This window comes from Myotis myotis, unplaced genomic scaffold (assembly GCF_014108235.1).
Source record: "Myotis myotis isolate mMyoMyo1 unplaced genomic scaffold, mMyoMyo1.p scaffold_m19_p_10, whole genome shotgun sequence".
Classification (NCBI taxonomy): Eukaryota; Metazoa; Chordata; class Mammalia; order Chiroptera; family Vespertilionidae; genus Myotis; species Myotis myotis.
Window position 1 is genome coordinate 29,064,022 of NW_023416314.1, and position 24,520 is coordinate 29,088,541.

Consider the following 24,520-nt stretch of genomic DNA (forward strand, 5'->3'; position numbering starts at 1 on the left):
TAGAGAGTTAGAAACATCGATGAGAGAGAAACATCGATCAGCTGCCTCCTGCACACCCACTCCTGCACACCCCCTACTAGGGATGTGCCCACAACCAAGGTACATGCCCTTGACCGGAATCAAACCTGGGACCCTTCAGTCTGCAGGCTGACGCTCTATCCACTGAGCCAAACTGGTTAGGGCTCTACCTCCCATTTTTAAGGAGAAAAATAGAAATGTTATCAAAGAAAATGATCTGAAAGAGCCTACGCTAATTATTCACATTTGTGCAATTATAATATGGTAATCCTAGTTCTCTGCATGGGTGGAGCAGGGAAATGGGTGCCAAGTATGTGGTCTCCATTGGTGTGAGACTGAGAGCCTACCTTGATGGTGACTGAGCATGCAAAGAGCAAACTGGAGATTACATTCAGCCCCAACCCCAGATATTGCATGGGACACACTTGTACTAAAAAAAAAAAAATTGTTGTTTACCTGAGATTCAAATTAAATTGAGCATCTGTATTTTCATTTGCTGCATCTGGCCACCCTACACGTAAGCCTACCATTCCTCCCCTCAGAGAAGAGAGGAGCAAGCAACCAAGGGCTTTGTCTTGTGTTCCTTCTGCAGTGAGCAGTTCAGAAAGATCTGCGGGGGAATTCTGAGATGCCCCGAAGGTTTTGGCGGCATCATCGTCCCCCTCCTTAGCCTAGACCAGTGATGGCGAACCTATGACACGCGTGTCAGCGGTGACACGCGAACTCGTTTTTTTGGTTGATTTTTCTTTGTTAAATGGCATTTAAATATATAAAATAAATATCAAACATATAAGTTTTTGTTTTACTATGGTTGCAAATATCAAAAAATTTCTATATGTGACACGGCACCAGAGTTAAGTTAGGGTTTTTCAAAATGCTGACACGCCGAGCTCAAAAGGTTCGCCATCACTGGCCTAGACTCTCCTTGGAATTCACTTCCATGTTGTCAGGCCTCACAGAGAGATGGATTTGAGCTTCAGGACTCCACGCTGTGAGCCGCTGTGGGAATTCAAGCTTCACCATTCTCTGTACTTCTTCCTTTTCATATCTCCCTCATCTACTCAGTGCCCTAGTGACCCACATGGCACACTAAATGCTGAAAAAAGTGGGATAATAAATCAGTGAGGTAGGACATATTAAAGAGAATTAAAAGGCTATATAGCACTATTATTCTAAAGCACAATGATGTCAAATTCTTAGTATACAGAATGTCACCTTTTCTCTTCCCTCCCTGTATTTTTAAAATGTTAGTAATGTGGCCGGAACCGATTTGGCTCAGTGGATAGAGCGCTGGCCTGCGGACTGAAAGGTCCCAGGTTCGATTCCGGTCAAGGGCATGTACCTGGGTTGCGGGCACATCCCCAGTAGGAGATGTGCAGGAGGCAGCTGATCGATGTTTCTCTCTCATCGATGTTTCTAACTCTCTATCTCTCTCCCTTCCTCTCTGTAAAAAATCAATAAAATATATTTTTTTAAAAATGTTAGTAATGTGTCCTCTTTCTCCCTCTATGCAATTTTATTGAGAGTTCTGCAAAGGAAAATAAATTTGGATTCCAAAAAGTTCCATACTTTTCTCCCTCTCTCTCTCTCTTTCTCTTTCTCTCTCTCTCTCTCTCTCTCTCTCTCTCTCTCTCTCTCTCTCTCTCTCTCCCTCTCCCCCCATAATAATATGCACATCTCTTTCTATATCTATATCCATACTCTTTGTGGAAAACTGGGGAGTGAGGGGAGGCAAATATAAGGAGAAAATAAAAACCATCATTACTCAGAGCTGGTCACCTTATAGGTTTATCATTAACAGCCTCAGATCTTCACAAATAACCATGGAAGTTCATGACCTCATTTTCTTGGGATATATTAAAAAAAAGTTCAATTGTTCAGAAATCATTGACTGCCTACTATGTGCTCTCAGCTTGTTGTTAGGAGCTGAGATTGTGTATGAGAAATGTTAGAGGTTGCTGGGGGACCCTGGGAGAATCCTCTCTCAGAGAATGAGGGGACGTCCTGGTGATCTGTCACCTAGGAACACCTGGAATGATACAGTGTCCCTAGCAGTGAGGCCTTGGCTATTCCAGGCCATGAGATTATTCAGTTTTTACAAAGCAAAGAGAACAAAAGCATGGGATGTTTATTTTCTATCGGGGCAACATTATGAGAATTTTTCAGTGTTGCCTCTTTGTAAACCTCTGTGACATAGGAGAAAGACTGGCCTCTGGTTGACCCAGAAGAGAGAGAAACAGTTGTGATTGGACGTTGTCACTGTAAATGGGGAGGGGGCGGAGGGTAAGGTGGGGAGGAAGCACGTTAGAGACCAGGTTGTAGTCACAGAGGCTGACTTTCTGTCCATCTCTCCTAAGACAAGATGAGGAAGCTTTGCAGTTAGGTTGAGAAGTGAGTGCTGGTAGTATCTGGTTATTAAAGTTATGTCAAGCAGAAAATAAAAGGGAACCTCGTGAAAGGTCCCTTTCCATGGGTCTCTCTCTCTCAGGCTCTCAAGAAGCAGATGAAGTTTCCCTGAATTAAAAATAATTCCCTCAAAGACCTAGTCACCAGTGTCACAAGTTCCCCACTTCCCACCTTGTCCCCTCCAACAAATGGCTTGCCATTCCCAAATCCCAAGGGCCCCACAGGGCCCTGCTCACCTGACACTTGCCAAGGGCATCCGAGTCTGCACTTGCCCTCTTGCCCTCACCCTGCCTTCTCTTGTTTCCTGGATTGGAACAAGCACTTCCTCACCTGTGTCTTTCCCATAAGCCTTCTCTCTACCGCTCTGTCTCCATAACACCCGTTCCTCTCCCAGACATCAGCTGAAACATTGCTTCTTAAAATGAGCTTTCCCTGACCCCTCTGTAGTACCCGACTCTTTTCTTTCATCGCACCTTAATTATGTGTGTTTTTTCTTTTTTAAAAAAAAGCTTGAATTAGTTATCTAATGTCTGTCTCTCATGCTTCATCAGACAGGGACCTGTTCACTGTTGTCACCTAGTACCCAGCATCTGCCTCCTTCTTGGCAAACATTCAAGTATTAGTTCAATGAATGCATGAATGAAGTACATTCTTATTTGGAAAGAGACTGACCTATAATCATTCATTCACTCCCTGAGAATTACACATTAAAACACCCACCCTATGCCAAGGCTGGGGTTCAAAAGCTGTCAAGGGGCTCAGCTCCCACTGGTCGGGTAAAACGTGAACATAGAGGAGGTGTGACCTCTAGTTTTGTCTCCAGCTCCGGGGAGGGAAACATTAAAAAATATTATTCTTACTAAAAATAATGCCAAATCATTTGTATTTGATCTGTAGCTATTTGGAGAGAATGCAAATTGGAATGTCTGGAAATGAAAAGTTAAATAAAGAAGAAAAGTTTCCTCGATGACTCTTCTGTGAATGTATGCTAACTATTCCGTGTTGCATGCTGTGTGTATACGGGAAAGTGACCAATAAAACAGGAGGGAGGGAGGGAGCTAAAACCACATGGATGAGTGCTGTTCCATAGCTACTGCTTGGGCTATGTGGTAGTCCAAGTTTCCCAAACTGTTAACAGTAGGCACTTGGCGCAAGAGTGCATGCAATTCCGCCTCCAATCCCCTGCAGCCCGGCTCCCTGGACAGCTTTTACATGAGTCTTAATGATGATGGTGGCCATTCACACACAGAAACCGGACACCGCTGGGTTTTTTACAAGCCACGCTTACTGATAGTGTAGAAGTGCTTCACTGATAGACAGTCTCTCTTCTTTCGGCAGCCCATCGTGGGTATCCTTTTTACTTGCTTTCGCTGGGGTTTCCATTGTGTTGCTTAGCTAGTAAGAAATACCTGTTTCGAAAAGAGATGTAAGAGAAGTAAATAAACTCTTGTCTCGGCCCCTCTACTGGTGTTTACTCAAGATTAGGCACCCAGACTGCTTTTCCACCTCACATCCACCACATTCCACGACGTCCTTCATGAATTGGATTCTTGAATTCCACGTGTAGCCCAGGTGCAGGATTAGCCCACCCCAAACGGTGAGGCTCACTCCCTTATGTTATCTATCTGTTGCCCCGATCAAGCTTCTTTAAGAGCAATGAGTGAACTTTTTAAATCATTTTATTTCTCCACCGTGTTTGGCAGAATGCACTACCGATAGCAGCAGCTCAATCAATGTTACTTTTTAAAAAATTAAGACAAAGCAAAAGAACTGCTTTCTATGAGCACCAAGAAATCTGGATCCAAAGGAATCAGGCTTGGCCAGGGCTGTCATAAAGAGCGAATAGAAACACACGTTAAAGTATTTTTTAAATGGTTAAGAGGTTTATAAGTAAAAGATAATAATAATAATAATAATGCATTCTTGTTAATAGTAACTGTTCATCAGCTATTAATTGCTTTTGCATCTAATAATAAAAATTATCAAAAATAATATTTTTTCAAAAGGGGAAATTAGGCCCACTGTTCAGGTAGTTTGATAGTAAACAGGAATACTCCAGAGATTGGACATGGGTACTAAAGTACTTCTTTTCAAATAGTCTTTAACAAATTTTCTTTTATCTTTCATTTTTCCACTAATCTCTATAAAACAACTGCCTACCCTTCAGTCGGTGTATTAATTGGGTATGGCAGAAAGAACATAACCTTTGTAATTTGTTAGAATGGCTGGGAACTCCGTGAGACTGGAGGTGATGTTATTCTTGTGTATCCCTGTATCTCACCCCCAGCATGACAGATGCATGACAAATCCTTGTCAAGTGAAGAAATAGATAAGATGGATGAGTGACACGGGCAGACATGTTTTAATACTAGATCCACCACTTACTATCTATGTAACCTTGAATAGGTTGCTTAATCTTTTTGAGCTTCAAATTCATTATCTATAAAGTGAGAACAGAAATCTCACCTGTGTCTTTCCCATAAGCCTTCTCTCTACCGCTCTGTCTCCATAACACCCGTTCCTCTCCCAGACATCAGCTGAAACATTGCTGACGTATGAGGGGACGTCCTGGTGATCTGACGTATAGAAAGAACTCAATATTATGCCCCCTTAACTTACAGCCCCCGATCGGCCTTCTTCAAAGGTACAGCAGGATGACTGCCTGCTGCCAAGTGTGATGATGCGTGGGAAGGCTCACCTATGTGGTTTGCTACTGTCAACAGCCATCATTGATTTGGATCACTGAATTGGCAATCTACATGGATTATTCATACCCATAGCGGAAAAACTCTCTGAAATGAGAACACACCTTTTCCCTGTAGGCATGCTGCTCTCACACCCAGGCCTCCAGCGGGGCCTGGTCTTTGTGTCTGGGACTTTTCTAGCCAGGTCTGCGCATCTCTACATTCTAACCGATTTGGGTATATGTGAATTCAAATGTACTGTAATACTTGTCAACTGAGAGTCACAAAGGTGACACAACAGAAATACTGAATCCATTGAGGCAGGGCAGTAGATTAACTGCGTTCTCAGATAGGAAAGTGTGAGAATAATTCCATGAGCTACAAACCAAAACGTGTCACTATCCCATCACAGTTCACAAAAATTTGCCAGCTAAGGGAAAAAAATGACTTTCTTTTGTTTCAGATACAGAGTTGAATTTTTCATATTATTTTCTATTTTAGAGTTCGGATTTTTAACTTGATAGTTGCACAAAAAGACAGCATGCTGACAAGTGTTTCTTTTCACAGTAGCTTACAATTTAACAGCGATTTTTACTATAAAATATTTCATTTACAAGTTAAAACAAATGTCAACATTAACCTCTAATTTTCTTTCCAAGTCATATGGAAGAGATCAAAGTGTTATGGTTCCCACCTGCAGCACCCATCTGGTGCGGGAGGAAAAAATGACCTCATCTCGAAAAATTACCTCAGTTACCTGGCTCTAATGTTTTCAACTCTCTGACTAACGTATACTTAGTTACCTAACTGCAGCCCGTGGCAAAGGATTTTAATAAAACATGAGTGAAAATGTGGATCCATTAAGTCCAAATGATTTATGCATAAACTATATTAAGATTCATTGTTTCACACCCTTTCCAGAAAATTAGTAAGCCAATTGGATTGCGTGCTCTCTAGTTGCACCAGAGGCTCAGTGCACAGTATTTGTCACTGTGGGGGCGAGGGGGTCCCTCAGCCTGGCCAGCACCCTCTCGCAGTCCGGACCCCTCCGGGATAGCTGACAGTCATACCCAAGGGGTCCTTAGCGCTGATGTGGGAGAGGCTCCTGCCACTGCTGCTGCGCTCACCAGCTGTGAGCCCGACTTCTGGCTGAGTTGGGCTCCTCCTGTGGGAGCTCACTGACCACCAGGGGGCAGCTCCTGCATTGAGCATCTGCCCCCTGGTGGTCAGTGCGCGTCATAGCGACCAGTCATTCCGATGTTTGGTTGATTTGCATATTCAACTTTTATTATATAGGATTGCAATGAGTTAATGACATCACCTCAACATGCACTTTTGCATTTGATGATGTTCTACAAACAATGAGGATTTTCGTAAATATTTCAAAGGATTTATAGTTCCTGATTCACCCAGATGATTTCTATCTCAGTAAAGGGCGAGAATCCTAGAAAAGCATTCACGAAGTAATGGAATCATCTTCCAGGAAGGTCTCACTTAGAATAGTTCCTGACAAATGGACACCTGATCTGTTTGTTGGTAACTACAAACATTTATTCAGTGCCTGCTCTGTTCATGACACTTTACCTGGCCTTTGGTTATAAAATATAGAAGAGGCAAGATCGCTACTTAGACTGACAGGAAGAAAGAAGCATACCCCAGCAGAACTTTTAAAAAGTAATGAACAGACTTTAAAAGACTTTAGCAAAATTGTGCAGGTAATGAATGATATGAAGACCTTCACTCTCAGTGTGACCTTTGGGGCCATCTGGGCTCCCTCTGTTTGGGCTTTCCATAACATGCCATGGAGTGGGGGCAGCTGTGGAGGCTGGGTTTGAAAGACTCAGATCTCCAGCCTTTTCAGAGTCTACTCCATGTTCCATAAAATATTCCTCAAATGCTTCTCAGTGAAAAGCAAGAAGCCTGTTTAGTAAAAATGGACATATAGTAGCCATGTTCGTCAATATACTGTAATTCTGTAATGCTTTACTTGACTGCAAAATAACCTCCCCAATGAGTATGTCCTTTCCTGTGCAGTCTCAGGATCCTGGCTCAATATCTAGAAAGCTCCTGAAGACTTTTTTCACCACTTCGTGGAGCCATGAATAGCCAGAAGCCTCCTAATGACTTGTGCCATAATTTTGTGGAGGCTGGAAGGGATGGAAGTTCTGCCCTAATATTTTGCTGGACATTTGAAATGGATCCTGATGTTTGTTAGCTAATGTATATATATAAAAGGCTAATATGCAAAGTGTCCCCCTTGGGAGTTCAACCAGGAAACAAGAGTTCCATCGCTCACTGTGACGTGCGCTGACCACCAAGGGGCAGCGTGGAACATGGTGGGAAACCAGTGGCCTGGCAGGCGCTGAGGGGAGTGAGGGGAGGAGGAGGCTGGGAGGCAGGAAGGCATGGGGTGGGGGGCGGGTATTTGATCTGCCCTGATCGCCAGCCAGGCCTAGGGACCCTACCCATGCATGAATTTTGTGCACCAGGCCTCTAGTGTTTTACAAATGTAGATTAAAATGAAAGATATTTTCGTAGTAGCAATGACAAAAGTTCTCAATAAGATTCCATTAGTGCAGCGGTTCTCAACCTGTGGGTCGCGACCCCTTTTGAGGTTGAACGACCCTTTCACAGGGGTCACCTAAGACCATCGGAAAACACATGTATCCTTACATATTGTTTTTGTGATTAATCACTATGCTTTAATTATGTTCAAATTGTAACAATGAAAATACATCCTGCATATCAGATATTTACATTACGATTCATAACAGTAGCAAAATGACAGTTAGGAAGTAGCAACGAAAATAATTTTATGGTTGGGGTCACCACAACATGAGGAACTGTATTAAAGGGTCGCGGCATTAGGAAGGTTGAGAACCACTGCATTAGTGGTTGAAAGCATGATCTAGTTAAAAGATCTCTATATGGGTGTTAGAAGTCTTGAAGTCTAATTCTGGCTTTGCCATTAACTAGCTATAACTTGTGTTAAGTCTTACTACTACTACTACTGACGTGGTACTTCCAAAGGTCTTTGTTAAAGAGCAATCTAAAATGTATCTCATTATAGTGCCAATTAAGCTATATATTTGAAAATATTTGTGGCATTCATCTTCAACAAAACTTAACTCCTTCAATACTGAATAGCAACTAACTACTTCAACAAATCTTTGGGAATTTAAGAATAGATATTGGCACACAGGCTGGCATCTCCCACAGGCACAAACTAGATATTCAATAAGTGTCTGATTTGAATGATCGACTTGTAAATAATGTATGCTACTTTCTTTATCTAATGGCCCTATTTATGTGCTCCTGATATTGTATATACCCTAAATTTGGAAAGCAAGATCACTTTTAAACTCAAATTCTCACTTACGCTAGAACATATTTTTAATACAACTTTTAAATATTTTAGAATTCCCTCCAGCAAAAGACACCTCCTGAATTCATTTAAAGTCTTTTAGTAATGATAACATTACCTAAAAGTTAGCTTAAAAAATTTCAGACCTTATTGGTAGAGATTATCTAAATGTAGCCCAAAGCAGCTTTAAAATGTAAAATGCAGCCAGCTTAAAGATATAGTAAGTAACTATATATTCAAACCAAGGTATTTAAAAATATCTGGCCGAATAACAGTTTCAACTTCCACTCCCATGATTGTGATGTGTGTTGCTTTAGCATGTATGTTCTTTACCAATACAGATCCTTTGGTCTGTGGCACATTTTTGAACCGCAGTTCCCAAATTATATTGGATTCTTAGCTTAAAGATTGGTTTATCTTTTGATCCCGAGTTGCTAGTAACAAACAGTTTGAAATGCAGTCTATTACACTAACTTTTCTAGCAACCAGAACTACCTCGTCACCCAACTCCTGTTCTCCTTCGGTTTTAGAAAATCAAAAAAGAAACATAACCACAAAGAGATTGTTGTGAGGACAGTGGAAATACAAGCAGTACTTTAATAGTACTTTATACTTTTATAGTTGGATGGAGGAGGAGAACAAGGTTTCTCTCTATCTTCAAACAGCAGTGGTGAATGTAAAAAGGATCTACTAAGGTTGGGTATTGGGGTGGCAGACAGGAAATCCATGAGCAATTAGCACACACACTAATAAATATCCAGTCATTATTTTTCTTTGCCGTCACAGAAATCTTTTTTTCTCCCTTAGATGGAACATCTCCCATCTCCCAACCATTCAACTCTCTTGGCCCAGCAGAGAATTATGGGGAAACAAATCTAACAAGTAAATAATAATTTAAAAAGAAAGCAAAATCTATGGATTGGGAGGGTGTGGGTGAAAAGCCATCAACACACACCTATAGTGTGTCTGTTGGGTAGGATGCAAGGATGTGCGTGAGGCCCTCCCTCAGAAGGAATTCATTCATTCACCAGGCCGGGAATTCGGTGAGAAGAGCAGTAAGAAAAGTGAGACTGGGGCTCGTCCTAGCTCCTCCTCTGGTGGACACGCCTCTAAGCCTCTCTGACCCTCCGTTTCTCTTCCTTCTTTCCAACCTCCACCCAGAGTGACCACTGAAGCTCAAATGCTTTGGGAAAACCGCCAAGTGCCAAAGCCCCATAGGAATGGAAGGGTTATTAGTTTACTGAGCGCCTGCTGTGAGGTTACACACCTGAAGGACATTCAGATCCTGCCCTCTGTGCGCAGAAGATCTGGAATGGCAAGTCAGCAACGCACTGCAAGGCAGAGAGAGACGGGTTAATTTTTTGGTCAGATCAAAAGATCGCCCTTGCACGCTGTTTCCTCGGCGAAGAGGCGGGGTGTGCTTCTGAGAACCCCTCCAGGGGCTCCCAAAGGCCCAGGAACAGCTCCCCATGGAGGACGTCAGGCCCATTTTAGGGAAAGCAACCTCCAGGGCCGGTGGGGGTGGGGCGGAGATGCTCGCAATGCCTTAATGGTCAGACTGGAAGGAGATGGGGACCCAGCGGAGATGGAGGAGTCTCCCCACCTGCCCTCACGGCTTCCAGGTGCGGAATCGCAGCTGTGGGCGGGGAAGTAGCACTCGGAGGGGGCCAGCGGACCTGGCCCGCCGTTGCAGCCACCACCGCCACCGCGCCCTCCGTTTCCAAGGCGACGGGCGCGTGGACGCCTCTTCACCCAACTACCGAGCGCCGCCGCGAGCCGCGGGCCGGGCGCGCCCCCTGGTGGCCGCACGGGGAAGAGTCCGAGCCGAGGGCCGCCCCGCCCCGCCCCCTCGCCCCCCTCCCCACGGGGTCCTCACCCCGCCGATTCCGCAGAACGCTCCCGCCCCTCCTTGCCTCCCTCTAGCGGCAGCGCGAAGAGCGGTGAGTTGTGTGGAGACGGGACACCCAGCCCCTGGGCTGTGCCCGCGAGCCGGGCACTGTCGTCTGTTTCTTCCTTTGGTTTTCTAGCAGCTCGTAGACGGGGAAGGGGTGCCTGCGCCGCCTCGCCCCACTCTGCCCCTCCACCGCAAGCTGTCCTTCTGTCTGCTTTTGTTTTGCGTTAAGAGTTCTTGTGCGTTCGGCTCCAAGTAGAATTGCCAACCCCTGGGCTAAATGTTTGCACGGAGACTTCCAGCTCTCAAAGTCCTTGACTGCCCACTTGCCTCTTGCTTTACTTTTTTCCTCCTAAACCCCAAGAAAGCCAGTAGTATAGGTTCCGTCGTTCCCCTTTCCACTTTGTGCAGCTTCCTCTTAATTCGAGAGGGGGAAATTCCACACACTTCAAACCTGGCAAGTCCCCCCTTGCTTCTGAATTCTTTCTCCGCCTGGGAGCACCTGCTTCCACCAGCCACACCCCTGAGAGTTCCCCATCCTTTTGTCCTGGGAAGACCGAAGGGAGGGGCTCCCCGGGGCCTCCACTCTCTTCAGAGTCACCTGGTTGGCATTCTTGAATTTGATTTTTAAAAATAGGTTAACAAATGTTTTACGATTGATGCTGTGCTATATTAGTCACAAATTAAGAACTTCTTAAAGGAAGGAAACGGAAGCAGTTCATACAATGTTAATTAGCATTACATTAAGGAAGTTTTTCTCATCGGTGAAAAGTCATCCAAAAAATGAACCAGTTTGAGGTGATTTACGTCCCACCTCATTGGAACCTCCCTTTACTCTACCAGTGTTACATATTTGTTAAGTGCCAATAATTTGCAATGATCTGCGTATCCGGGGAAGTTTTGTTTTAGTTATCTTTCGGAGAATAGCAACAACAGGTGGGATTATGGGGTAAAATTATTCAGTAGATGCAGGAGGAGAAAAAAAGCTATCACCCCCATTTCTTAAAGCGTGGAGATTTTGTTATTGTTGTAAAATGGAAAAAACAGTTTTGTGATTCTTCAGCACTTTGAATTCATTCCCAAATATTTCCTATAAATCCTGGGCCTGCTTCTTTTACAAGAGCCTGGGCCTATAGTCAAAAATGTCCTTTTACCCTATCATCTATCTCCTGTGCAGTTTTTCTTATGGTGCTTGCCAGTTGGTGGTCAAACAGTGAAGCCAGAGGAAGACCATTTGCCAAGTTTCCTCATTTGACCTCGATTTTCTGTTAGCCTTACCATGTTGGATAATGTAGAAATGGAGTTAGGAGAGTTTCTGTGGTAGAAAAAGCCACATGTGTTGTCTGGTTCGGGCAAAAACACAAAGAACCTGTTTGGTACGCACGGTTGATAAATATTTTATACTTTAAAATTTTGTATCTGTTTTCATTGAGGAGCACTACTACCTCTGCAAAGAGACCCCGAGGCAATCAACTACTGTGTTCATAGTAAATCTCACAATAATTTTAGAGACCGGAGCTGGTGATTAACCTATTGACTTCGCAAACAAGTTTCAGATTTCTAGTAAATGAATTTTTTTACTGACAGCAAAGTTACTTTTGAGAAATAGGAAAGCCCTGCTGTAACTTCTTACCCCAAAACTCTTTTCCTGACAAATTTGAAACAATTAAATCAGTGTTTTGCAAAAGAAAAGTCATGAAGTAAAATATTCTCTTAAGAGGAAAAGTTTATGCTGCCTTTAAGCAGGCATGGTAACAACCTCATTTAGGACATTGTTGGGCCCACCATCCATTGGCATGTTGCAATATTAGAAAGTGGGGTTTTTCCCCACTGTATGTGTCGCAGTATTGTCCTTTCGGCCAGGGCATAGCCCTGCCACCCATCCTTCTCTCCGGCTCTTCAAACCAAGTTTAACGTGAATGACCAGAACTCTGGCAAAAAGAGATTACGTTTCTTCCCCCCACCTATCTCCTCTGCTCAAGCACTTTTTGAAATAGCTTTTATGAGTTCTTTGTCCTCTCTGAGGGAGAAGAGTCCAGGATGGTAAGGCAGAGTCCTATCCCAGGAGCCTGAGCCAAGTGACATGGGTTGTGCCTGAGGATTTCAGTGTGTGATGTCGTGAGAACAATTCAGCTACAGTGAATTGCTACATGCTTTTGGCAGTTTTAAAATATGACCACATGGGATATCCATACAAATCACTAGAACATGCCAAAAAAAAAAATCCAGAAATAGACAGATATAGGTACATGTAGTTCATTGCTTCAGACAAAAGTGCCAAGGTGATTACATGAAGAAAGGATAGTATTTTCAACAAATGCTACTGTAACTATGGCATGTCTTCTATCTGCTTGGAAGAACGATGAACCTGGACCTGACCATACATCATACAAAAAATTAACTCAAAGTAAGTCATAGATCCAAACATAAAAGCTATAGAAGTATAAAACCTCTCGAGTAAAGAGGCCAAGTGTAGGCTCTATGGGTCAGCTGCTCCAGCTGAGCTGCCTTCTAGCCCACTCAGTGCCAGATGTGTGAGTGAAGCCATGCTGGATCCTCCCAACCAGTCCTTCCATCAGCTGAATGTTGCTGAGTTCATCTCAGTGCCACAGGGAGCAAGAGATCGCCTATGATGAACCTAAAAAATCTGAGACATGGTTGCTTTAAGCCACTAAGTTTTGACAGTGTCTTAGTTATCTATCCTATATAATAAAGAGGCAATATGCAAATTGACCATCACTCCAACACACAAGATGGCCACCCCCATGTGGACACAAGATGGTTGCCACAAGATTGCTGGCAGGGGAGGGCAGTTGAGGGGAACCAGGCCTGCAGGGGAGGGCAGTTAGGGGCAACCAGGCTGACAAGGGAGGGCAGTTAGGGGCGACCGGGCCAGCAGGGGAGTGCAGTTGGGGGCAATCAGGCCAGCAGGGGAGCATTTAGGCATCGATCAGGCTGGCAGGGGAGTGGCTAGGGGGTGATCAGGCTGGCAGGCAGAAGAGGTTAGGGGCAATCAGGCAAGCAGGCAGGCGAGTGGTTGGGAGCCAGCAGTCCCGGATTCTGAGAGGGATCCAAGATTGGAGAGGGTGCAGGCTGGGCTGAGGGACATGCCCCCCCACCCCCCTGCATGAATTTCGTGCACCAGGCCTCTAGTTACTATATAACAAATTACCCAAAATTTAGTGATGCAGGACAATAGTCATCACTTATTATCTCACAGTTTCTATAGATCAAGAACAGGGGTCCTCAAACTACAGCCTGTGGGCCACATGCAAATACAAATATTGTATTTGTTCCCATTTTGTTTTTTTACTTCAAATAAGATATGTGCAGTGTGCATAGGAATTTGTTCATAGTTTTTTTTTTTTTAAACTATAGTCCGGCCCTCCAACAGTCTGAGGGACAGTGAACTGGGGTATCTCATGAGGTCAGATATTAGACAGATTCTACTTCTGCTTGAAGGCACTTTCAGGCTAGGGGTAGGGAGGAGCAGATGAGTTAATGGGCAATTGCAACATGGTTGGATAACCCCTGGAATAGAGTGTGGAGGAGGGTGGGAAAGGAGAGGTCAAGATGGGGACAGGTTTCAGGATGAACTCCACCGACCACTGCTCCAACCTTTCTTCTGCTTAAGGGCAGAGTGCTAAGGAAAAACCTAACCCAGCCTTGAGGATCAGAGAAAAATTCCTAGAGGAAGTGAGGTCTCCTTTGAGACTTGACAATGAACAGGAATTAGACAGTTTGGAGGGCTGGGATAGAGGGATGGATAAGTGCAAGGCCTAAATATAAACACAAAATATGGTGACTTTCTTATGCACCTAAAAGAAATTTAATAACGGTTAGACAGTAGAGTTTCAGAGAGGATAAGAGTGAGACAGAAGGCTGGAGGAGCAAGCAGGGACAGGTCATGATGGCCCCTCTGAACCATGCTCTTTTATGATGACAAAAGTTCACTCTGGCTAGACTCTTGGTGTGGTGAACATCTGGCTCCTGGGCGGTACAAGGCCCGGGAAATCATCTGGTCTGGCCATGCCGAGGCATTAGGGATGAGTTCATTAAACATGTGACCAAATATAGCAGGCTAACTTTTAATGGCCAGACAATTTTGTATGGCCAGAGAATGATGTTATAAATACCGAAATGGCCCTTGGCAGAAAAAAGGTTCTCCAGCCCTGGTAGAGTGTGGAGGAGGGCGGGAGAGGAGAGGTCAAGATGGGGACAGGTCTCAGGATGAACTCCACTGACCACCGCTCCAATCTTTCTTCTGCCTAAGGGCCTCCCACTTCGGTCTAGTTTCTGGTCCAAGAAACATGTCCCAGGCTCGGCCTTTTGCAAGATTGCAATAACTGGCAGAAAGAATGACCTCATCTCCCTGGCTCAAGTTATCAGCTTGCCCCATCTCTGGAGCCTTCTATGATTCAGATAAGATACTCCCACACCAGGAAGTAGTTAGTCTATGAAACTCTGTTTCCAACAAACATATTAAAGGAATTAGAACATATGGAGTAACATTACCTCACATTTGGAGAATGAGGCAATATAAATCCTAACTTCCATCTTTTAAGAACTGTATTTGTATAATTGCTTTCCAGTTGCTTTTTTAAAATTTATTTATTTTTACTGTGGTAAGAATATGACATGAGATCTACCCTCTTAACAACGTTTTAAGTGTGCATTGCAATGTAGCTAACTATAGGCACTATTTTAACAGCAGAGCTCTAAGATTCAGGCATCTGGCATAACTGAAGCTTTCTGTCTGTTGCACAGCCCCTCCCATTCCCATGAGCCCCTGGAACCACCATTCTACTCTCTGCTTCTGAGTTTGACTATATTAGATGCCTCCTATAAGTGGAATCATGCAGTATTTGTCCTTCTGTGACTGGCTTATTTCATTTAACAAACTGTCCTCCAGATTCATCCATGTTGTTGCAAAGGGCAGGATTTCCCTCCCCCCTCCCCCCGCTTTTTTTTTTTTAAGGCTAAATACATTACAAAGTATGAACATACCATGTTTTCTTTATTCATCCACCAACAGACAGGTAAGTTGTTTCCATATTTTGGTTATTGTGAATAATGCTGCTATGAACATGGGCGTGCAGATATCTCTGATCTGAATTCTTTTGGACAATGGGATCGCTGGATCATATGGTGGTTCTATTTTTAAATTTTTGAAGAACCTTCCATACTGTTTTCCAAAATTGTTATACACAGTTCAATAGCTCTCCTGTCAATCAGAAACAATGACTTAGAACAGACTATAGAAAAATGTGCCATTTAAAAATATCACAAAAAGAAGAGAGTTTAACTACAATACTAATATTATATGTTCAAAAACTATTTTTTTTTTTTTAGTTCTCAGAACTTTTCATTTAACAGACTGGGTTGGAAAGGAAATACTATATACCTGAATAGAAAATATATAACACTGAAAAATGTCCATTTCTCCCCGCCCCCCCAAATGTATGTATAAGTTTAATGCAGATATGCAAAAAAGTATTTATTTGCAGAAGGGAAAGTAATTGGAATATTCTCAGGAATATATATCAATATTAGCAAATTCAAGGTAGTGTGCTATATTTTTAAATAAAAAGAACTAATGAGGTTTGGGGTTATTCCCTATACTTCACATGGTGTTGAGGAAATACTAAGGATTTTACCTTTTATACAGCCCATGAGCTAAGAAAACGGTCACAAAACACCGCTTAACATGACTCCATTTAAACGATGTGTCCGGAAAAAGCAAATCCACAGAGGCAGAAACTGAGAGACTTCAGTTAGGGCCTGACACACTGGGGTCACCAGCAGGGGGACGTGGAGACAGAGCTGCACAAATGCGGGAACGGGGCGCTTCAGAGAGAATAGTCCTCAGGCCCTGAAATAGATTCCCCCAGTGAATGCACTGACTTTGGGACCTGCTCATTGTGGAGTCTGATGAGACTGACAGACATGGGGGATAAGGACCTCACTTTGTTGATGCTTGTTTTCTTGGAGAACATGAAATTTGGAGAAAGATGACCAGAGTTTTCCTGAAGCTGCTTATCAGTCTACCTAGTCCTAGAGCTTGGGCAGACTGAACCCATCCATTAATTTTCATCCAAAAATATTTGTTGAGCAGCTGCTATAGACTAGATACACGTCAGGCTCCACCTTCACTACCTCCCCCCTGTTACTGGTCACAATTTTCTCCCCATTTTACTGGAGACGTAACTTCCTAACTAGTTGCCCTGCATCTGCTTTTTAGCTCCTCTGATTCTTTCTCCAGATTCTGCCAGAGATTCGTTTCTTTGCTTAAGACCTTAAACGGCTTCCCACAGAGCCCTTAGGAAAGACTTCATGACCCAGCTGGTAAGGCAGTCTAAAACTCAGGCCCGTCAGGTCTAGGTCAGATCCCCCCGTTATGCGCTGCAGTCATTGGTTGGGTTCCCCAGAAGCACACCCTGAGGTTGGGATTTGAGAGCAAGCAGCTTATTTGGGAAGTAGTCTCGGGAAGCTCTGGTAGGAAGATGGGGGAGTGAGGAGGGAAGATAAGAAGCCAATTGAGTGTACGTCAATGACGGGTGACTGGGAGATGGGTCACTGGGGAACTCTGGGCGGCAGTATATGCTACAGACTGAATTGTGTCTCCCCAAAGTTCATGTGTAGAAGCCTTAATCCCCAATGTGACTTTATTTGGAGATAGGGCCTAGAAGGAGGTAATTAAAAATTAAGGAGGGTCTCTCAGATGTGGTAGTAGCTGTCAGGTGAGAATCTTTTCTAACCCATATGAAAACTCTTTCTTCCCCTCCTTTGATTTAAAATTCTTGCTTTTTTAGTTTATAAATTGCAGTGTCTGGATGTCTGGGTTTGCACACAGAGGCCATTCAGAGATCCAATTACAAAAAAGAATCACGGAAATCAGTATGGAGCTCCCTCAAAAAATTAACTATGGAACTGCCATTTGACCCAGTGATCCCACTTCTAGAAATATATCCTAAGAAACCCAAAACACCAATCAGAAAGAATGTGTGCACCCCTATGTTCATAGCAGCGCAATGTACAATAGCTAAGATCTAGAAAGAACCCAAGCAACCAGCAGCAGATGAGTGGATAAAAAAGCTATGGTAGATTTACATCATGGAATACTATGCAGCAGTTAAGAAGGATCTCTTATCCTTTGAGACAACATAGAGGGACCTGGAGAGTATCATGCTAAGTGAAATAAGCCAGTCAGAGAAAGACAAGTGTCACATGATCTCACTCATATGATGAATCTAATGAACAAAATAAACTGATGAACAAAATAGACCCAGAGACATAGAAGCATGGAACAATCCCTGAAATCTCAGAGGGAAGGTGGGGGAGGGTGGGTGGGTGGGTGGGAAGAAAAAAAAAAAAAAAAGCCAAAACCAGTTTGGCTCAGTGGATAGAGCGTCGGCCTGCGGACTGAAAGGTCCCAGGTTCGATTCCGGTCAAGGGCATGTTCCTGGGTTGCGGGCATATCCCCAGCTGGAGATGTGCAGGAGGCAGCTGATCGATGTTTCTCTGTCATTGATGTTTCTAACTCTCTATCTCTCTCCCTTCCTCTCTGTAAAAAATCAATAAAATATATTAAAAAAAAAAAATTAAGGAGGGCCTGTCCTGGCCAGTGTAGCTCAGTTGGTTGGAGTGTTGTCCAGTGCACGTCAGGTTTGATTCCTCGTCAGGGCACATACCTCGTTGTGGGTTCAGTCCCGGGCGGGGTGTGTTCAGAGGCAACTGATCGATGTTTCTCTCACATCAGAGTTTCTCTCTCTCTCTCTCTTTCTCTCTAGAATCAATGAAAAACATACCCTTGGGTAAAGATAAAAAGAAAATTAAGGAGAGTCTATATACAGTGATTCTCAACCTTCTGGCCCTTTAAATACAGTTCCTCATATTGTGATCCAACCATAAAATTATTTTCATTGCTACTTCATAACTGTCATGTTGCTACTGTTATGAATCGTAATGTAAATAGCTGATATGCAGGATGGTCTTAGGCGACTCCTGTGAAAGGGTCGTTTGACCACCAAAGGGGTCGCGACCCACAGGTTGAGAACCGCTGGTCTATAATAAGATCTTAGGGCAGGGCTTTATACAATGGGATTACTGTGTCTGTAAGAAAAGACTCCAGAGAGCTCACATGGGCTCTCCCTCTCTCTTTCTGAGAACACACACAAGGAAGAGGCGATGTGAGCACACAGTGACATGGCAGTTGCCCACAAACCAGGACAAGAGACTTCACCAGAAACCAACATGCTGGCACCCAGATCTCAGCCGCCCAGCCTTCCGAACCGAGAAAACACATTTCTATTGTTTAAGCCACCCAGTCTGTGGCATTTTGTTATGGCTGCCCAGGCTACGTCAGCATGGAACACCATCAGAGTTGTCCCACCTCGAGGGTGAGGAAGCTGGGTAGTGAGTTCTCCATTCTCATTTGCCATTGGTTGAGGATGACTCCTTAGGGCTGTGATTTCCTGGCCACTGTGGCCTGCACTCTGCAGGGGCTGAGCGTGCTCCTGCCCTCTGTGGACCAGGGGAGTCCTCACTCGGCTGGAGAGTGTCTTGCATGAAGAGCATTCGGCTTCGCTGCTGAGTGCTGAGAGGACATGGGCAGGGCAGTCATGTCCACCAGAATGCACGTCATCTCCCATTTATAGCTCTCTCTGCCCTGGTAATGACTCACTCTGCTAATCTGTTAGCTCTGTGAGGTGTAGACAGTACCACCAGAGCCTTGCACTGAGCCTGACGAGTTATAGATGCTCAACAGATATTTAGTGACTGTTTGGATAAATGGATAAATGACCACCCTTTTCAGTAAGCATGTTATGCTGTGCACTTGTCAAATAACACATGCAGCATTAAACCTCTAAGTTATTGTGATAGCTGAATCCCCAGGCTCACATAAATCTTTTTTGAGAATGGGTTTTTATTGATTTTTAGAGAGAGAAGAGGAGAGAGAGTGAATGAGAGAGAAATATTGATGTGAAGAGAAATATTGATTGTCACGCATGCACACCCCCCCATCAGGGGTTGAACCCACAACCTGGGCATGTGCCCTAATTGGGAATAGAACCAGTGACCTTTCAGTCCATGGGATGACACTCAATCAACTGAGCCACTCCAGCCAGGGCAATCACTGATATTCCTTCACAAACCAATTAAGGGCCGAGTTGCTAGGCTTTCTATATAAAGCTTAGGATGTACATTTTTATCCCTTTGCAACAAATGCAGTCCTAACACTATTTTTTTCTAGACCCAGGCCACTCCACACATGGTGCTAAGGTCTGGGCAGAAAAGACACACACAGCCCACCCTGCACAAGCACCACCGGGCTCAGGCCCATGACTCTCTTGAGATGGCGCCCAGCTGCCCATCAGCATGAGCACAAACAGGTGGAGCACCCGGGGGTGGAGGTGGCGATATGGAGCTCAGACTTTATCCTGAGGGCCTGGAAGTGGCGGAAGGCTTCCTAGCGTGCCAAAAGCAAGACTTCAGAAGGATGAATGGAACCGTGATTGTTTTAGGCAGGAATGGAATGGGGAGAGACTGGAGACTGGAGGCTGGGAGACAAGAGAGGAGGAAAGAGGCCTGGACCAACATGGCAGACAGAAACGTTGGGTCTGTGAGACACGTCCCATGGTGAGTCACTAGATCTACTCCCAGAAAATCATACTTCCAAATAGCCATCAGGTACCTGCCTCCCAGGCAGGAGGTGAAAGAAAAACTCTCTACAGACTGCCATTTGCGGGATCCAGCGCAAGAAAGTAGTAAAGAAAATGCCAGTGTGATGCTGTGCAGTAGGCCTGGAGGGTAATGAGCCCCTACCGGAGCAGGAGAACTAGAGCTCTCAGAGGCAGATTGCCAGGGAAACATGGAGCAGAAAGATTAACTGATAAACTTTGGCATTTAGAAAAAAATCATAATAGGTGCTTGACAAGTTCAATCAAGCATTTGAATAGATTCATAGGGAACTGTGCAACTAAAAATAACAAGGTAATTATTAACTCCTGGAAAAATAAAAAAAAGTTGTTCAAGAAAGGAATAATAGTCATAGTAACTACCTGCCTCAACAGTGCATATTTGCATGCTTTTTCTTTATATAGAGACTAATGATTTAATTAAAAATTGGAAAGAGAGAGGAGGGAGTAAGTGAGGCCATAAGTTGTAAGACAATTACATTCTCATCTACTATAACAAGAAATTAGTTCCTGTGAAAACGGATATTTTGAATTATTGAGAAAGAAAGGTTTATTTAGTAAACAGTGTTGGAATTTCCAGATACAATCTATTAAAAATAACTTTAGACTCCTATCTATACTAATAAAAGGGTAATATGCTAATTAGACCGGACATCCTTCCAGACAAAACATGGTGGCAGGGCCAAGGCAGAGGCAGTTAGGGGGATCAGGCTGGCAGGGGAGAGCAGTTAGGGGGATCAGGCCGACAGGCAGGTGAGTGGTTAGGAGCCAGTGGTTCTGGATTGCGAGAGGGATGCCCTGCAGGATCGGGCCTAAACTGGCAGTCAGACATCCCCCAAGGGGTCCTGTATTAGAGAGGGTGCAGGCCGGGCTGAGGGACGCCCCCCCCCCCACTCCTGTGCATGAATTTCATGCACTGGGCCTCTAGTCTTAATATAAAATCCAGATTTTTTTTTTTTTTTTTTTTTTTTAATTAAATCTTTATTGTTCAGATTATTACATTTGTTCCTCTTTTTTTTCCCCCCATAACTCCCCTCCTCCCAGTTCCCGCCCCACCCTCCGCCCTCACTCCCCACCCACTGTCCTCATCCATAGGTGCACGATTTTTGTCCAGTCTCTTCCCGCATCTCCCACACCCCTTTCCCCCCCAGGAATAGTCAGTCCATTCCCTTTCTATGTCCCTGATTCTATTATAATCAACAGTTCATTCTGTTCATCAGATTATTTATTCACTTGATTCTTAGATTCACTTGTTGATAGATGCATATTTGTTGTTCATAATTTGTATCTTTACCTTTTTCTTCCTCTTCCCCTTCTTAAAGGATACCTTTCAGCATTTCATATAATCCTGGTTTGGTGGTGATGAACTCCTTTAGCTTTTCCTTATCTGTGAAGCTCTTTATCTGACCTTCAATTCTGAATGATAGCTTTGCTGGATAAAGTAATCTTGGTTGTAGGTTCTTGGTATTCATCACTTTGAATATTTCTTGCCACTCCCTTCTGGCCTGCAAAGTTTCTGTTGAGAAATCAGCTGACAGTCGTATGGGTATTCCCTTGTAGGTAACTGAGTTTCTTTCTCTTGCTGTTTTAAGATTCTCTCTTTATCTTTTGCTCTTGGCATTTTAATTATGATGTGTCTTGGTGTGGTCCTCTTTGGATTCCTTTTGTTTGGGGTTCTCCGCGCTTCTTGGATCTGTAAGTCCATTTCTTTCACCAGGTGGGGGAAGTTTTCTGTCATTATTTCTTCAAATAGGTTTTCAATATCTTGCTCTCTCTCATCTTCTGGCACCCCTATAATTCTGATGTTGGTACGCTTGAAGCTGTCCCAGAGGCTCCTTACACTATCCTCGCATTTTTGGATTCTTTTTTCATTTTGCTTTTCCGGTTGGGTGTTTTTTGCTTCCTCGCATTTCAAATCATTGACTTGATTCTTGCGCTCCTCTGGTCTGCTGTCGGGAGTCTGTATAATATTCGTTATTTCAGTCCGTGTATGCTTAATTTCTAGTTGGTTCCCCAATATAAGATCGAGGGTCTTATTAGTTTTCTTGTAGATCTCATTAAGTTTATCGACGGCTTCTAAACAGTTCTTGAGAGACCTTAAAAGTGTGGTTCTGAACTCTATATCTTCCATTGACAATTTTGTCTTGTTTCTTTGTCTCCGCATTTTGTTATGCTTCCTTGGTGCACCCCCTAGTGGTCTTTGTTCACAGTCTTATAGTTAAATCTTGATTGTTGTAGCTAATTCCAGGGAGGGTTTGACCTCCAGGCCAAGTGGCTCAAAATCCAGATTTAAGTGAATTAATAAACATTAAAAATGAGGGCTCTTAAAATAACCTCAGAATGGGAAAAGCCTTCCTAAGCAAGACACAAACTGCAAAAGCCATAAAGGCAAATGATGGACAGATTTTAAAAAATCAAATCTATTGGGGTAACATTGGTTAATAAAATTATATAGGTTTCAAGTGTACATTTCTATAATACATCATTTGTATATTGTATTGTGTGTTTGCCATCAAAAGTTGATGGGCAGATTTGACCTTGAAAGAGCAAAAAATGTAGGAGTGACAAGAACTACCACAGATCAGGTTAAACAGGAGCAACATACCTGTAAGAAAATGTGTGCAACATATTTAAGAGAAATCTATTTATCTACATGTATCATTTTTAGTAATTCTACCTGGTTCTTTTTCAAATCTATCTGATGAATTTTTAAATATCTTGTCCCTTAATCATACTTTTGATATTCTTATTTCTTTAAACATAGCAAACTTATTTTATATTTTGAAGCTGATAATTCTAATATCTGCAGTCTTTTTGGTTCTGATTCTGTATTTTGCTGTTTTGGCTACTGCTTTCTCATGTTAGCTTGTTTCCTGGTTTTCTGATTGTGAGTTCATGGTTATTGAAACCTCGTATGTGAGAACTTTTTGAAACTCGGTTTAACGGTTTCTCTCCAGGAAGTTTGCATTTACTAAATGCCTGAGACCATTAACCAACTTAGAACCACTTTGAATCATATTTAGGTGTGAAGTTTTCTTGTGCTACGTAAGCATGTGGATACTGGTTCCAAACCTGCTTGAGGACGGAGTTCTTAGTTTGCAATTCTTGAGGAACACTCCACCGCCTCCCGCGCCCCCCCCACCCACCCACCCCCCACACCCCCGCCATGTTCCCTCTTATGTCAGTGACTTTCCCATAATCAGTTTTGCAAATCTGATCATGTCACTTCTCCTACTTAAAACTATAGACCCACTTATTTGTCAGGTCTCAGTTTAACCATTACTTCCTCATGGATGCCTCCTCTAGCTGCCTGCCCTGAAACTAGATCAGGCCCCAAATGCATGCTGTTCCAATACCTTGTACTTCTCCTGAAAGCATTCATAACAATTGAAATCAATTATTTGTGTGATTGCACACTTAGTGATGGCTGTAAACCTAATGATGTTGGAACCATGTCAGCCGCCTTCACTGCTGTATCTCTAACATTTAACCTGGACCTGGTGTATATTCGTTGAATAAATAAAACATGAATAAATTAGCAGTTTGGAAAATATTACCATATGGAATAATCTAGTTACCAGCTCTGTCATGTTCTAGCTATGTAAATGTCTTCACGTCATTTGATATCTCGAAGTCTTAGTTGCTCACTTGTGATATAGGAGTAACAATATGTACCTCATAAGATTGTTGTGAACATTACAAATGATATAAAGAACTGCAAATTAGACCGTGGCTATGATAGATACTCAAAGTGGTAACTTTTATTATTATTTGCCAGACATGCCTCATAAGTTCTTGAAGAACTGGGCCAACCAATTATTTTGAGCATACTCATTTAGCCATTTTGAATAGGGAGTAATGTAAAGAGCTTTTAGCCAATAAGGGATCATAGCATAAATATGATAATTAATGGATCACTCCTGAAATTGGATATTGAAATAATATAGACTGAAAACTCAATAGTATTGCTTTTAAAAATAAGTCAGCACTATGGTTTCATGGTTGCATACATATGTCAAAATTTATTAAGTTGTGTACTTTAAATGTGTGCAACTTATTATATATTAATTATCCTTCAATAAAACTGTTTTTTATATTAAGGCAAAAATTAATACACAAACAATGAGTGGGATGAAACACATGAAATAGCTATATTATTTAGGATAAAGTTTGATCGATTTAATTATTTTTTTATAGGATCTGTCTCTATTACTTAGCTTCAATGTGAGAAGAATTTAATTGTTTCTCACGTATTTTTTCTTTTTTTTTTTTCATTGCAGTTTACACTGCAGCTTGACAAATGCTGATGCCACCACTGCTGAAACTCCACTCCTCAAATGTAAATATTTGCTGAAGGTTAATCTTGCTTTACCAGGACAAAAGGAAATTTATCTCCATCTCAGAACCGACAGGTGCTTTTCATAGTGATGCCCTGAAAAATACACATAATGCCAGGCTT

General features: G+C 43.0%; 1 protein-coding gene and 1 long non-coding RNA gene across 2 annotated transcripts in view; one reads left to right on the top strand and one right to left on the bottom strand.

Annotated features, from left to right (window-relative positions):
* Window positions 1-10,187, bottom strand: part of CCDC83 (coiled-coil domain containing 83) — a 40,291-nt gene extending 30,104 nt beyond the window's left edge. The window contains exons 1-3 of the mRNA XM_036324765.1: window positions 10,076-10,187; window positions 9,740-9,803; window positions 3,713-3,833 (exon numbers count right to left, since the gene is read on the bottom strand). Coding sequence (XP_036180658.1) covers window positions 3,713-3,807 — 95 coding nt within the window. The 5' untranslated portion in view covers window positions 3,808-3,833; window positions 9,740-9,803; window positions 10,076-10,187. The remainder of the gene's footprint in view (window positions 1-3,712; window positions 3,834-9,739; window positions 9,804-10,075) is intronic.
* LOC118664560 overlaps window positions 1-24,520 on the top strand; it is a 52,140-nt gene that overhangs the window by 22,790 nt on the left and 4,830 nt on the right. Inside the window, exon 2 of the long non-coding RNA XR_004970362.1 lies at window positions 24,342-24,400. This is a non-coding gene — a long non-coding RNA (uncharacterized LOC118664560). The remainder of the gene's footprint in view (window positions 1-24,341; window positions 24,401-24,520) is intronic.